The 14263-nt window shown below is 37.0% G+C and overlaps 1 protein-coding gene across 1 annotated transcript; it reads left to right on the plus strand.

Annotated features, from left to right (window-relative positions):
- Window positions 1-14011, plus strand: LOC145232663 (kremen protein 2-like). Its single transcript, XM_080097330.1, has 9 exons — window positions 1-202; window positions 5658-5811; window positions 6291-6382; window positions 6760-7101; window positions 8250-8627; window positions 8902-8958; window positions 9219-9341; window positions 11313-11369; window positions 12649-14011. Exons 1-9 carry the CDS (start codon window positions 109-111, stop codon window positions 12849-12851), a joined length of 1500 nt encoding a protein of 499 aa, XP_079953456.1. The 5' UTR covers window positions 1-108; the 3' UTR covers window positions 12852-14011.
- The last annotated feature ends 252 nt before the right edge of the window (window positions 14012-14263 follow it).

Raw genomic sequence — 14263 nt, forward strand, 5'->3', positions numbered from 1 at the left:
GTTTCAACCAATGCTTGGTGTTTTACAGCCACATAGCTATAGGCTTTACAAGCACGGAACTAGTTTTAAACTGCGGCCAATTTCCTATTTAAAGCCAAACTCCTCACGATGAGCTTCAGGCAAATACAAAGAACAACCTGTTCATGGTTTCTTATTGTTTTGTTAATTTGGACGAATCCTGCTTCGGCAAACGGACCAGACGGTAAGTACATCAAAATATTATTGACTCCATATTGTTGTTTACGTTGTTTGGGCGGTTTCTTAAATGTGCTTTGTTAAGCCGTGAAAGTAGGTCAAATTGTTTTCAATACACGCCCCAAATTGCTTGTATTAAAAACAAAAATATCATTGCATTTTACCCGAAGTTTTAACCATACTAGAGTGCCAAAATCTAAAATTGCTTAATGTAGCATTTTGATCATAAAACCTGAAATAATGCGTTAAATAGAATGTGCTTGTTTCGAGGTTTAAGCATCGCACGTTGCGCAACACAAAGGTATATAGATATGAATTATTTATCCCACTTATGTTGCCGGATGCAATTTTAGTGCGTCAAACCCCCATGTGTTTATGTCCTTCTCAATATCATGAAATGGTGGCACGACCATGACAGGAGGTTGTCAGTTGGCTGGTACAATATTTGATTGTGACATTGTACATTACGTCATGTTTATTTGCATATAACGTCATGAATCCGCTTGTGACATCACAAATACAAAAGGCAATGTTTTGTCTCAAGTACAAGCAAAATAAATCAGTTTTTTTACATAAAGCAAACCATTCGAAGACATGTATAATATCATTGATACTGATCAAACGAACTAATGTTTCAGCTACGGTTATATACACTTTGCGTTTCTAACTTTTCTTACGCATTTATCGTGGCAAAAGTACAGTTAAATATTCAGTTGTGCAGTTTATGCCGTTTAGCTGTTTTGACGCTGTAAGTCGGATTACTAAAAAATAGAATAGTTTTCAAATAAGGTTGCGTGTTGTTGGTAGAAATATTTCGTGCACGCGGTTCTATTCACTTCCTGTCGTGGGACGAACTGAAATTAGCAGGTTTAAATTTATATAATACACAAGCCCATATACGCACTATGACTGCGAAACTTTTTGCTCCCTGAAACTGTCGCTTCATGCTGTGACGTAGCGCATTGTTACGTAAGTCCGTATGACGTTGTGTGAATGCTTTCAGATGAACTTAAAAAACAAAAGTGGTTTTAAACGAATCTTTAAACACAAGACAATTTCGACTTGGTTGATTTGAATACGATAGGCCACTTTGCTCAGGTGAAAAGTTTTGTTTTGGATGCTTTTGTTTTGTTTTTGCAGCCTGCTTACTATTTGATATATCCGTTCCCCGTACGGAATCACTATTGATCCTTAATTTGTGAAAGTAAACAAACAAATTTAAGTTGCACAGATACGAGTGGGTGAGATAAAGGTTTTGTTTTAATGTTTTGCTGGAAATTGTCTATGGCATTTTCACATTGCAGACTCGTTAAAAACGATTTCCATTTGGTGACAACACAGCATTAGTCTGGTTGGCCAGTCACGTAAACACCACGAATATCCTGCAATAACATCAGTTGCAGACACGCTACTTGCCCATTTAATGCAAACTATATTCACTTTCGTGACTTCCCAGTCTGATGCATATTTGTCCCTCGTGTCGAGCTGCGCTAAATCAATCTGCGCCCATAAAACCGAATATCGCTGCAAATGTGTCGCCTTGTTGCTTAAAATACATTGAGGAAAACCAGACTCGGTCTTGTTTTAAAAATAACTTTAATAAAAACAAAATTTCCAAGATCTTGTGCATAGTAAATACATTTTATTGCAAAGGTTTAAATGCAGACGCATTACTCTCTCTTGTTGTTTTGTTTGTGGCCAAATTTTAATGTTGTGGAAGTTACGTGTTATTTCAAACCTTGTCGTTCTATTTAAAGTTTACCATCCAATAAGTCCTGGTGTTTGATTCAAAAGCTTCGAATGACTTTGTCGAAACATTATTGACCAATAGACATAAACAATAGTCCATTTTTTTGGAACGTTTTATTTAATTTTTTCGAGCCTATTAGCTAAAAATGATGTAAAGATCTAAAATTTACATGTTTTAAAGTCGTTCTTTAACTTCGTTCTTATATTTTTTCTGACTCTGGTCTAAAGTTGAGCTTAGTATCAAATTTTCAAAGATAGATTTATTTCTGATTTGGACTGTAGTAATGCGTTTTCAGTGTTTGGACAGAATAACTGACCCAGAGTTGTAACCGGGCCAAAAACTGGAGCCCGAACCCGGCCCAACCCCGAATTCGGTCGAATTTCGGGTGAAACAGACCAATTGTTTCGATTTGTGGATGATAATTGATGTCATTGTGGTTTAGTTGAGGCCGGGTTCGGGTTAGACTTCGAGGAAACGTAATTACGGTTATTACAAGATGATGCAGTGACCTTATTTGGTCGTATCCAGTCCATTTTTAAACTCCCTTCGTGACAAGACATCCGTTTTTAAACCACTTTAACAGTGAGATTTTTTAGTCCGCCTTTTAACAATCTATTTGCGTATCATTAGGCCAGTGTGTTTTATATAAGCTATTGCTGCCAGGCGTAATATCAATTTTATAGACCTCTTCTGGCAAATGTATTTTTGTACTAATGTTTCGACGTCCTTTACTTTTTGTATTTGCTTAGATAAAACTTAAAGAAAAAATATCATAATTGACTTCTGATGCATGTTTTCCTCAAGTCGCTTTGAACTGTGTCATAAGAATCTGAACTTTTTTATTTGCTTGTGCGAGAAAAACAGGATTTTGGATGCCTTTAAATATTGTTTAATTTCTCCACACATAGTGCCAGCTCAGTACATATTCAACACTTTAGAACACTACATACGGATCTGTTCATAAGTTTAATGATGAAAATAACGGCAAAAATAAACGTAAAAAGCGACATGCTGATGTGGCCCAACGTATCACTGATGATGGCATGAGCATTTGCTGAAACGTTTGAAAAATAAAGCATGTCGCTTTTCGCGTCTATTTGGGCCGTTATTTTCATCATTTAACACTTGTTTTTTTCCAAAAAAATGTTTCAAACTCAGTTAACACATGTAGATAAAATTCAAATTGAATTGTTGCTGATATTGAAATAATTTGTTGATCAAACCCTGGCTTGTATCAACTCCTACAACCTTCGATGTTATAACCAACATTTCATCTCCTATCTTTCCCTACGGTTTTCGAGAGAAGCTCAATGCATCCCCTTGGTGGCGTCAGTCAAACACGCCACGCTTCTTGGCGCGCTCAAGTCAATATCGCGATTTTATCTCGAATCTCAACAGACGCCACGCGCCACCGCAAACGCCACGCAGGGGAAAACGGCGTCGACGTTTAACTGGAGAAGAAGAATTTTAGGCGTCGAAATGTTGTGAAGGTCACATAGAGGTCAACTAGCGTTTATGGATGAAACAAGTTATATTGAAAGTCAATATTTTATTGTAGGCTGGTATTCAAAGTTAACATATTTGTTCATTTTAAAGATATTTTTCCATGTTCGTAGAAATAAAATGGCTTGTTTTTTCAAGGAGCTAATTCCTGTACTACACATAACAAATAATTTCAGTTCAGGGTAATATTCAACTTTAAAAAAAAAAAGTAAAAACACAAAAAACTTTTTTGAATCCAAGTCTGTTTTTCTACTAAACTATTAAAATTTACTAAAAAATTTGTTGTACACGCGTGGAAGAACTGAATGTTTTCACATCGAGCCAACCTGTCTTTGTTGAAATTGTCGATGTCTCGCCCAATAAGTTTGCGGTGGTGAAGCCACAAACATTCAGTTGACGCCTGTTGTTGGTTTGTGGGATAGAATCGCCAAACCAACATCTTGTAATGAGTTTCATGATTGTGTGCCTTCTAATGTCAACCGCCCTCAATCGCTAAATATAACTGCACAATCTGCAATCGCTGCAGTTTTCCATCAGAATTTATGTGTTTTTCAACCAAAACGCTTTATAACAGTGGCTTGTTGTGTTGTTTGAGATTTGGTGAATGACTTTGTTAAGGTTTTGAGGAAGTTAAACCTTTCATAACTGGTTATGAAATTGGCTGAAAGCATTTTCTTAACTTTTCTATTGTCTGATTTAATAACATTCTATAGACTTTAAAGAAACTCGATTTGAAAGACTCAAGGCCAGTTTAATCTTTTCCACGTTGTAAAACAAGTGTGAAAAGTTTGGTCAAATCATATGACTTTTATTGTCACCAACCATTCAGTGTAGGTACTAATATAATTTTCTATTTGACCTTTATACTAAAACAATTTCGTTGTGCTTGTTATAATTAACTCCCTGATCTTGTTTGCAACACACATTACCACCTTTTATAAGACATTTCTCACAACTCGCATAAAATATATTGTGTAACGCAGAACTTAACGCTGATAAAATCTGGCCGGAGTCTTTACACCCAGACTTAGTGAAGTTTTCTGGGAAAATGGCCCCTATCGAATTTCTCATCTCGCCGATAAGGCATTTTGACGTAGCCGGTTGAGGGACAGTTGTCAAATGCAAAAATGTCGCACCTTGAACCAATTTCTGAAAACTTTACTGTTGTTTCAATGGAAACTTTATTTGATTTTTCGGCTCTTTTAAAAGTAGTATTTTTTTCATTTTGGCAAAGGCTAATTCGGGAAACGTTTAAAAAACAATTTCTGTGTTTTTTTCTTTTCGAAAACCGAAAGCAAATTTCTAGTTGTTTTTTTAAAATTAACTGACAAATACATCATTGGCATATCTTTAAGATCTCCCGTAATGGTAAACATTTAATTAATGTTTGAATTTGGACGCGCGTGTCACAACAAGCATTTCGTTTTTTGTGGGGTTTTGCAAAAAGGCATTCCCTAAAATGCTTTATGCAACCAACCTACGTTGTGGGCTTGTTATTAAATGTAAACAATGAACCAAAGTTACATTCCAAGTAACCTGAACATTACAAAACAAGCCAAGTAAAGTCAACATTAGATAAACAGCAACATGAAATGAATGCGACCAACAGATTAAGAACTGTCAGTTTTGTTGAAATTAATCGGATTTTCTCCAGCACACAAAGCACCGGTGTTAGTTGTAATCGTCAGGTTAAGTGCAATTTCACATAACTTGCTACCGAAATCTGCGCCTGCGGGGATTGGAAACTGCAAAATCGTGCGCCAGTGTTGAAGATAATCTCCCAGTATAAAGCTATTCAACCTTGTCACTGTTACTTTCAAGTTATTCTAATTCTGAATGATTGTTAAGCATTCACTTCATATGTTTTTGTTGAATGTAAATTTGAATTTTGTTTTTTGTTGTTGTTTCTCCCACTACTTTTATTTTTATCTTTTTCGAAATTGTTTCGTTTTATTTCATTACATTCATCGAGGTTACGAAAAACTGTGCGACACAATCTTTCTTTCAGTCCTCAAATTTGAACTAATAGCAACAATTGTGTTTGTGTTTCCTATATTCGTACAAGCAGACAGTATAGGCTAACAAAAGTGGAACTTCAAATCAAACTTACAACATATATCATATATGACTATAGAGATCTATTGTGGGCGTTATACCGAATCCCAGTATGAATGTATTACTCTTACAACATTCATCATTTTCTTTTCAGTTACGGAATGTTACACAGTGAACGGGGCAGACTACGAAGGTTCACAATCCCACGTTGAATCACCAACTTCCACCACAAGCAGTTTTACTCCATGTGTGCGTTGGGCTGATGCAGGAGTAGAGGAATTTCAATCTCTACCAAACAACTACTGCAGGTGCGTTCAAAACTAAACCATAAAAGTGTTTCTTCGTGCCCTATACACAAACAAAAACGTTCGACAGGTTTGCTTTAATTTTAGCTTATTGTCAATCATATAGTATAGCTTTTGGTTTTTCAGCTTGCTAATTTCAACCCTGACCCTTTAATAAAAAAACCTTGATGACGTTTCAATGACTTGGCACCAGTTTATCAACTTCGGATTTCATTTTTAAAACCCCATGTTGAACGATTAAATTAATGCACAACCAAAAATCCCTTGTAGCTGTATTCTGTTCCTGCTGTCCAGGGTTATTCCAGTGTCTCCAAATTGTCAAATTCATCTTTGGGGCTCTTGCGGTTACCGAGTGGCAAGGAACCCTAAAATGCTTGAAAGCTCTTGCATCAGTTAAAGAATATTTGATGTTCATCACCCTCTTGAATAAAATATGTCAGAACATTGAAATAGTAACATTATGTTTGTGTGTATTTTTACAGAAACAGCAACAACAGCGTGTTTCCGTGGTGTTTTGTGAGTGTTGGGGTTGGACAGGTTGAAGCGAGAATGTGTGACATCCCAACTTGCTCAAGTAAGAAATCTCAATCTAATACTTTATGTTGTGAAGCGTTCAATGTTCTACAATGAAAATGCTGGGAGTGCTGTAATGGTTGATTCCCGACAGCAACAGTTTATTTATGGAACAATCGTTTAAACCTGAAATACAGGAATTTATATTAAAAGGAAGAGCTATATTAGGTTTACATTATGCCTGGCAGCAACAGTTAATTAAATACAATTTGCTTTAGTTTATTTTTTACAATCGCATGCTTTTTTCACTGATAATGACAATAGCGTTAAAACCCAAAAATAATATACAAGTTATTATTCTATGTTGTTCAACTTTAAACTTAGTAAAGCTCCATGTATTTTTCACCTAAATATTCACCTACCCACAATTCATTGCAGCTCCCGCCTACGTCGGATGTTTCCGTCCAAACATAAACACCACTATGACGTCAGACGGGGTGATTATGACGACACCGCTGATGAATGGGGCAGACATGTTGTCGAGCGACCCGAAGATGAAAATTTCGAGGTGTCTGAACTTTTGCAGGAGTCGGAAATACAATTACGCCGGGCTGACACGTGGACATTCTTGTCTCTGTTCAAAGTGGCCGAACTCCATGGAAAGCGACGCGGCTTTGTCGGACGCCAACCGTCTCCCTGCCGCTAGGTGTCGCCAGATCCACTGTGTCGAAGATCCGATTCACCCGTGTGGGGGAAATGATGCCGTGGCTGTTTACGATAGTAAGTTGGCTTGATAAGTTCATCCTATTTCGAGCCATAAGGCCTCATCAGTGCAGTTGGTGACAAGACATACATAAATCGTTTCTGACTTTGTGAGTTGATGTTGGCTTCAGTAACTGTAGAAAACGTGTTTGTAAATTCTTTCATTTGGAGGATGAAATTCCGTTTTTTGCACAATTTTCGTTTACATTCAAACACGATTTTTACATTTTTATCTTTGGTCGAAAAGAAATATAACTTAACATCCACAATCTTCGTACTTCAACTTAAAAAAAAATCACCCAGCTTGTTCCTATGGGTGAATGTTAGTAGATTTAGGTTGACTTGGCATACACATGGCGCTATTTGCTTCCAAAACATTTAATCTTTTATCTGCCGTCGGACAAACCTCACAAATCCTCATGTGAAATATTTTGTTGTCGATCACAAATCTAACTTCACATTCAGAATACTCGTACTTAAACTTTAAAATAGAATCACCGCAGCTTGTTGCTGGGTAGATGAACGTTATGTCTGTAGTTTTAAGAATACGTATAAGGCGTTCTTTGCTGGATCGAGTTGTTTTTGCATCAATCATTTTTTGTGAAACACCGTATACCTCCTGGGAAACATAAAACAAACTTCCATGTTTGTTTTCACTTCCATGTTTGTTGTCATGTGGTTTGACTTTTATAATATCGCACAGGCCATGCAGAGTGCAGCGGGTCATTAAACTTTTACTTCAGTTGTGTTGAATCTAAACTTAGTTAATCTGTGGGTAATGTAGGTCCACAAATTGTTACCCCGGGCTAAGTTGTTGAAACTTGCAGAAACAAATCCAACTGATATAGAACACAGCTGGATTTTTGAGAAAAATGCTTCATTTGATAAATAATTCACATTTTGCGAGGGGTCAAAAAAATGTTGGCTCTTCGTGGTCTTATGATCAACATTTTGGGTTTTTTTATTTGGCAAATTTGTCTGTTTTAATCAAAACCACTTGAAGCAAAGTTTGAAAGGGAATCAAATGTAGCAGAAAAAGCAAGGTTTTCGAATCTTGGCAATCATAGAAGTCTTGTTCCCAACAGCAAAATGTAAATCCATTTTTAATAGCAATCGTTCAAAGAATGAAACTTTACAGATTGTGAAATCGTATTTATCTATTGCAGCTGATGCTGGATCGTGTAAAGTGAAATATTTCAACCAAACTCACGGAACCATTTACTCGCCGAGGTGGCCGGGTCGATACCAACACAACTTGTCGTGTTCCTGGCAAGTTTATGTCCCGAAGTGGTTTCCCAAGACTTCAAATTACGCCGCTCTATTTTCATTCCTTCACTTCGACCTGCACGGCTCCGAGGACGTTTTGGACTTTATCACTTTCGAAGGAGTTTTCAGCGCTGGAAGCAAGATCGCTTCTTATAACGGAACCTTAAGTGACCCCGCTGACCTTGAGATTCCGGTTGATAACACAACCAAAGTTTTCTTGTTAAATTTTAAGTCGGACGGAGCAAAGGCGAGAAAGGGATTCGTAATCAGCTTTAAGTGTAAGTTGAGTAAACTTAAGGAAAATTTTACCATTTAGATTTAAGGTAAAAATTGTTTAATAGAGTTTTTTTTACATTGTTAAAAATAGGAATAAAAAGTATGTTGGTGGTTGTCTGAACTAGAAACAGAGCGTTAGGTTAGAAAAAAAACTTGCCCAAGGTTGGATTCGAACCCTCAACAGAACCCTATATTCGGGTCTAAATATTCCTGACCAAAATATCCCAAATATCGCATAATTTTTCACCACTAACAATTCCCGTTTGTTTCTTGCAGTTAGGAAAACGGAAACAATTGCATCGCCATCTACAACGCAACTTTCCATCTCAACAGGTGCGTTTGAATTGGTTTTGTTGTGACGTACAGGGCTTCAATTGTTACGTATCAAAGCAACATGTCGACGAAAATGGACAGACGTTGTTGTGTGTCCATTTATATTTTTTTGGTGGAGTTTGGTTTAAATAACTCAAACTTTTTTCACGTTAACTGGCATAAAAGGCTTCGTGCACAAATTTTGTCGACTTATTTTACATTCTTCACATCTTCCTACAGGCCATTGAAACAAAATTACCATTACTTTGTTTCTAATTTAGAGCCACCTGTAGCGAGCACTATTTCCACGACAACAATAACAACAGAAACTACAACAACAGTAACGACGACGACGGCGTCCACTATAACCACAACACCCAGAGTGATACCTTCCACCACTGCAGGTAAAACACTTAGGGTTTGATAAATTGAATGCACTTGGGAGATGTGTTATAGTTTGCATGGGAAAGTCCATCTTCACCTTTTGATCAATTGTGAATTCATTCCCAGAAAAATTAACAAGCAAAAAATGCTTGCCTTAAATGCGTGGACCACGATATTTCGGTAAAAAGAACGTCATGGCAAGTAAGCAAAGGAATTTTCGAGCCAGGATTTTAAAATTTCTGTTTTCTTAATAAGCTCATTTTCAAGTTAAAAGAGTGACACCTTACACCACTACAGGTAAACACCCAGGGCTTGATAAATTAGGATATGTGTTATATTTGCACTGGAAAGTTAATTTTTGCGTTTATTACTTGTGAATTCATTCCCAGAAAAAATAACGGCCAAAAAATGTTTGCCCTAAAATATCGTGCGTTTACCATAGACCGAATAATATTGCAGTAAAAAGAACATATCATGCCAAATAATTAAAGCATTTTTAACCCAGTGTTTTCAAACTTCTAGCTTTCAATAAGCTCATTTTCAAGTTGAAAATCGCTTCAGGATTGTCGGTGAAAAAGTGGAAGACAGTTTCGTTGTGAATGTAAACCTACCTTATGTGGGATTATAGGCGCGGCAGAGCTTTAAATCGCGTCGGTTGTTTGTTGATCATTCACCGCTTCTCGCTTTAATAGCTGCTGGTCGTATTACTCATAAAGGAATTCACTTGTCAAGTTCCAAGTATAACCAGCAGATTAAGAATCCAAAAACGTGTTCTGAATCACAATGATTGTCTTCCAAAAAGCACCTCTACTGATGTGATGACATTGTAATCGACCTTGTAATGCTTTCATTTGACCAGCACTGAGATTTAGCGAGACCCGGGTTTTGTAAAATAAACATCAACAGAATGCGGCAGGAATTCGGACTTTCAGTTCACAGAAGCAGATTGTATTGGCGCCAAACAATTTTCGTGGGTCTTTAGAATTTTTCGGCCGTTCTTCAGTAAATCGCCTTTGCGAATAAAATCGTGACCACCGCAGGCTTAACGAGGTTCCGTGCAGATTTTCATCACTCTTAATTGCATCTGCATTCACGACTTGAAAGGCTCGACAAACTGGTTTAAATTCTGCTTGCCTTATTTGCATCGATGAAACTACATTAACATACATTTTATTTTATTTTTGCCAGATAGTTTGCGACACTCAAATCAAAATAAGCTGTTTTTGAAAACGAGCGGAAATGAGACTTTTTTTGAAATAAATTTGTGTCCAAATTTACATAATTAAATTCTCAATTCCCTGCCATTCGAACAAAGTATTCATCGCGCAATAAATAAAAGAACATTTTCCTGCATTGCATGAACACAAAAAGAATAATAAGTTCTATTGTGTCATCAAAACTCACCATTCAACGTTTTGCGTTGTAAGTAAAACATGTTTTGTGTATTTGAATATGAATAGGATTTGCATTTTGTCGCTTTAAAAGAAATTTGTCTTGCAAGTTATGTCATTATCCTGATGAAGGCGTCTTGTATAGGACGTCGAAACGTCGATTGTTTACAATAAAACTGCTGGATGAGCAATACTTGGTTATGAGTAGGATTGTTTCAATTTATTTACGAAAGCGAACATTAAGATTTCTATTGGTAACTTACTGGTTGAGTAGCACTAAACTGCATTCCTATAAATGTCACAAAAGAACCATGTACGGATAGTCCATTGCTTTTCTTCTGTGGAAGCGGTTGTTTTAATATTCGGCGCGACAACATAATTCAGCCGTCAATATTTCGAGTTGTTTCAGTTCGAAAAAGACAAAGATCAAAACTTTAAATCCTTTTGCTCACAACTGACCTTCCGCTGCAGCGATTAACGCAAGTCGTGACCGCACTTGTCTTGTTAATCTTCTATCGGTCGTGTAAATTTATGTTAAAATTGTTTGACCTGCTCTCATTGGTGACTTAAGTAGCAGTATATGTATTGTTTACATTACAGAAGCGAATTATGACTCGAAAAGTCCGACCACCTCGCCCAAGTCAACTAAACCAGCAGGTAAGCTTGTCAATTATACTTAACGTACTTTTTATACTTACTTAACGTGGACTTCGCTCAGATCTTTCCAAAGATTTCTGGTTAAAGGCGTTTTTGTTGAACTGATCAGACATGGCATGAGCGCAAAGCTATAAGTCAAGCATGCTGTGATGGCCACAGAGCCAAACCGTTTCTTATACACTATGTTTGAAAATACTTGTTTCTGTTAATATAGATTTAGCTTTTAATTTAACAAAACAATTTCACTAAAATTCCACACGAACCTCATTGCCATATTTTTGTTATTTACTTCGCCATTGCTTGCGGTTGGTTTTATTTATTTTCCGTTGAAATGTATTTACATTTGAAATTGTAATGTAAATGACAAAACCTATTTAAACTCTGGTGCCTCAATAACACAATCAACGACATGAAACAAACAAACAGTGCTTTGCAATCGAATACAAAATTTGAATGCAAATCCGTTCTAGAATTGCGTCATTGTTGGAGTTAATGGGCTGCACTTGACATTGTCAACTTTATTGTTTGTTTGAATGGAAAACAATTGTGTTTGTGTGAACAATAGAGCGGATCGCGACGTTCGGTTACTGATTGTTTGTTGAAACTCTCAACTTCGCAAATTGACTAAACACAAATTCACAAAACTACAAAACATGAAATCTCTGATTACTCTGTTTTAATTGATGCTTTGACGTGATTTCCTCGTTAAAGTTCAGAATAAGTTGAAAATGGCAAGCAGAAGAAAAAACAACAACTGTGATAAATTATGTACTAATTTTACAGGGTTTTCCAACTCTCGCATATCCATGGCTTTCAAAAAAAACCTAACAGCCCCTCAAAAAACCTAACTTTTCATATGTCCATTTTTTAGACTACAAAAATCACTTTTTTTGATCTTAACCATTACCGAATATGCCAGTTGTACAAACATTAAAGGTACATTTGAAAAGTAACAATAGGTTTCCTATATTATTACTTGAACATATGTAAGCATGTTTACGTTCACGTTTTGCGCGCAGGACGTTATGCTTTGCGTGACAATGGCCAATGTTCTCCACAAGCCCATATTGTTGACTCACTAACTTCCACATAATACCATTTTTCAACTAACAACCATTTCACTGAATCTTTTTTGCCGCCAATTAGCGCGACAATAACCGGTGTTGACCAATTGACCAGAAAAGTAAACTCTTCTTATTTTGTTTATTGCTGCTTCAACCTCATATTACAGACTTCCACATCAGTGTTATACTCACAACTAATCGTGCGTCTTTCACAGGACAAGCTCCATCCAAGCCACCAGTCAATGTGATCGTGATCGGCGTTGCGTGCGCACTCGTTGTTCTGGTAACGGTGTCGGTGGTGGTTGTCATAGAGATGAAGCGACGAAGGAAAAAAGTGCCCAAAGAAATTACTCCGCCGGCCGACTTCAAAAATCCGGTCACTTTTAACAACGGGTCGAAAACCGTGAACATTGTGTAGCCGCTAGATGGAGCTGCGGAGACTGCAATGTTGAGATACAGAAAGCCCAGCGCCGTGGATGTGTTCTGCAGGGATTTTTATAAATCACATTTTATCGCATTTTGTGTCGTTGAGATCACCTGTTTTCTAATAACAGGTCTGGGATGAATCTAGTAGCTGCGGCGACTTATTTGACGATAATTGGAAACAAATTTACCAAATGTAAACAACTGGGTAATGGCATATGAACGCTGAAAGCACTTTATAATGCAATACCGCTAAGTTTTCATGTTGGATGTTGTACTTCATGTTTAAACGCTACTTTTGTATTTGTTCATCTGAGCACTTTTCCATTGTTTTTTAATCTATAATTAAAGCATAGTGTTCTTAAAATTTCATGTTATTGAAGTAATCTTAAACTTTTACTGATAGATTTTATTACAAGGCATTAAAGTGAAAACAAAACTTGGGAGACCGACTGATTCGGTATAACGTTTTTTAACGCCTTTAATGGGCCTGGCGTACTATGACTTATTTTGTCAAAACTGCAACATCGGTTAAAATATTCACTGCGAAATAATCAACATTGTTAGACGTGGCCCAACCGGAATGTTGAACCAAACAATTAAACATATAAAGTTTAAAGTCGTTTTTCACACAAATTCTTTATTGCTGTTGAAAGAAGTAGTAGCCTATTCAATTTTCTGATCCGATGTGTTCATTTCTTTAACTACAAATTTGTACTTTCGAACCATTTGCTCCGACTTACTGATCGTTCAACCGTGAAACTCGATGGTGCGTGAAGGGAATGTGATTTTGCGCCCTCCAGTGACCCAATACCTACACCTGACAATCTCCTTTACCCTAATGCGAGGAAATTTAACGATAACTTGTTGACTTATTCGTATTTTTCAAACTCGCATACCTTGCCGCCCCGTGGTTTTTGTACGCACCTTTTTGTTTTTGTTTGTTTTTTTTTGACTTTCAATGGATTTACTGTAGAAGCGTTTATTTTGTTGACTCGGACCGAATCGTTGTGAACATTTTCTACGATCTCTATGTTTTACCTTCGTGCCATGTTTTTGTTACTGGAAGTTTCCTTTTTATTGTTTCTGTGCAAATTGCGATTGTGTATAGTTGCGACATTTAAATATGTTGGAATAATATTGAAATTGATTATACTTGAGGCTGATTAATAATCGAACTGGCGATTCTCTACTACGAAGCTGACAGATGCAGCATATATCGTATACAAGGCAGGCAACGGTGCTTGTGATACAACTTTATGCGGGTTCACCACTGAGCCTGTGTAGTTCAGTTGGTAGAGACCGAGTCCCGGAAAGACTCCTGTCGTGGGTTCGAATCCCACCGCAGTCTAGATGTTTTTAGCCTATGCCTTGCCATATGGTGGTGAATGCTTGGTGACCGGCTGA

The sequence above is a fragment of the Phallusia mammillata genome, chromosome 1 (assembly GCF_965637545.1).
Source record: "Phallusia mammillata chromosome 1, kaPhaMamm4.hap1.1, whole genome shotgun sequence".
NCBI lineage: Eukaryota > Metazoa > Chordata > Ascidiacea > Phlebobranchia > Ascidiidae > Phallusia > Phallusia mammillata.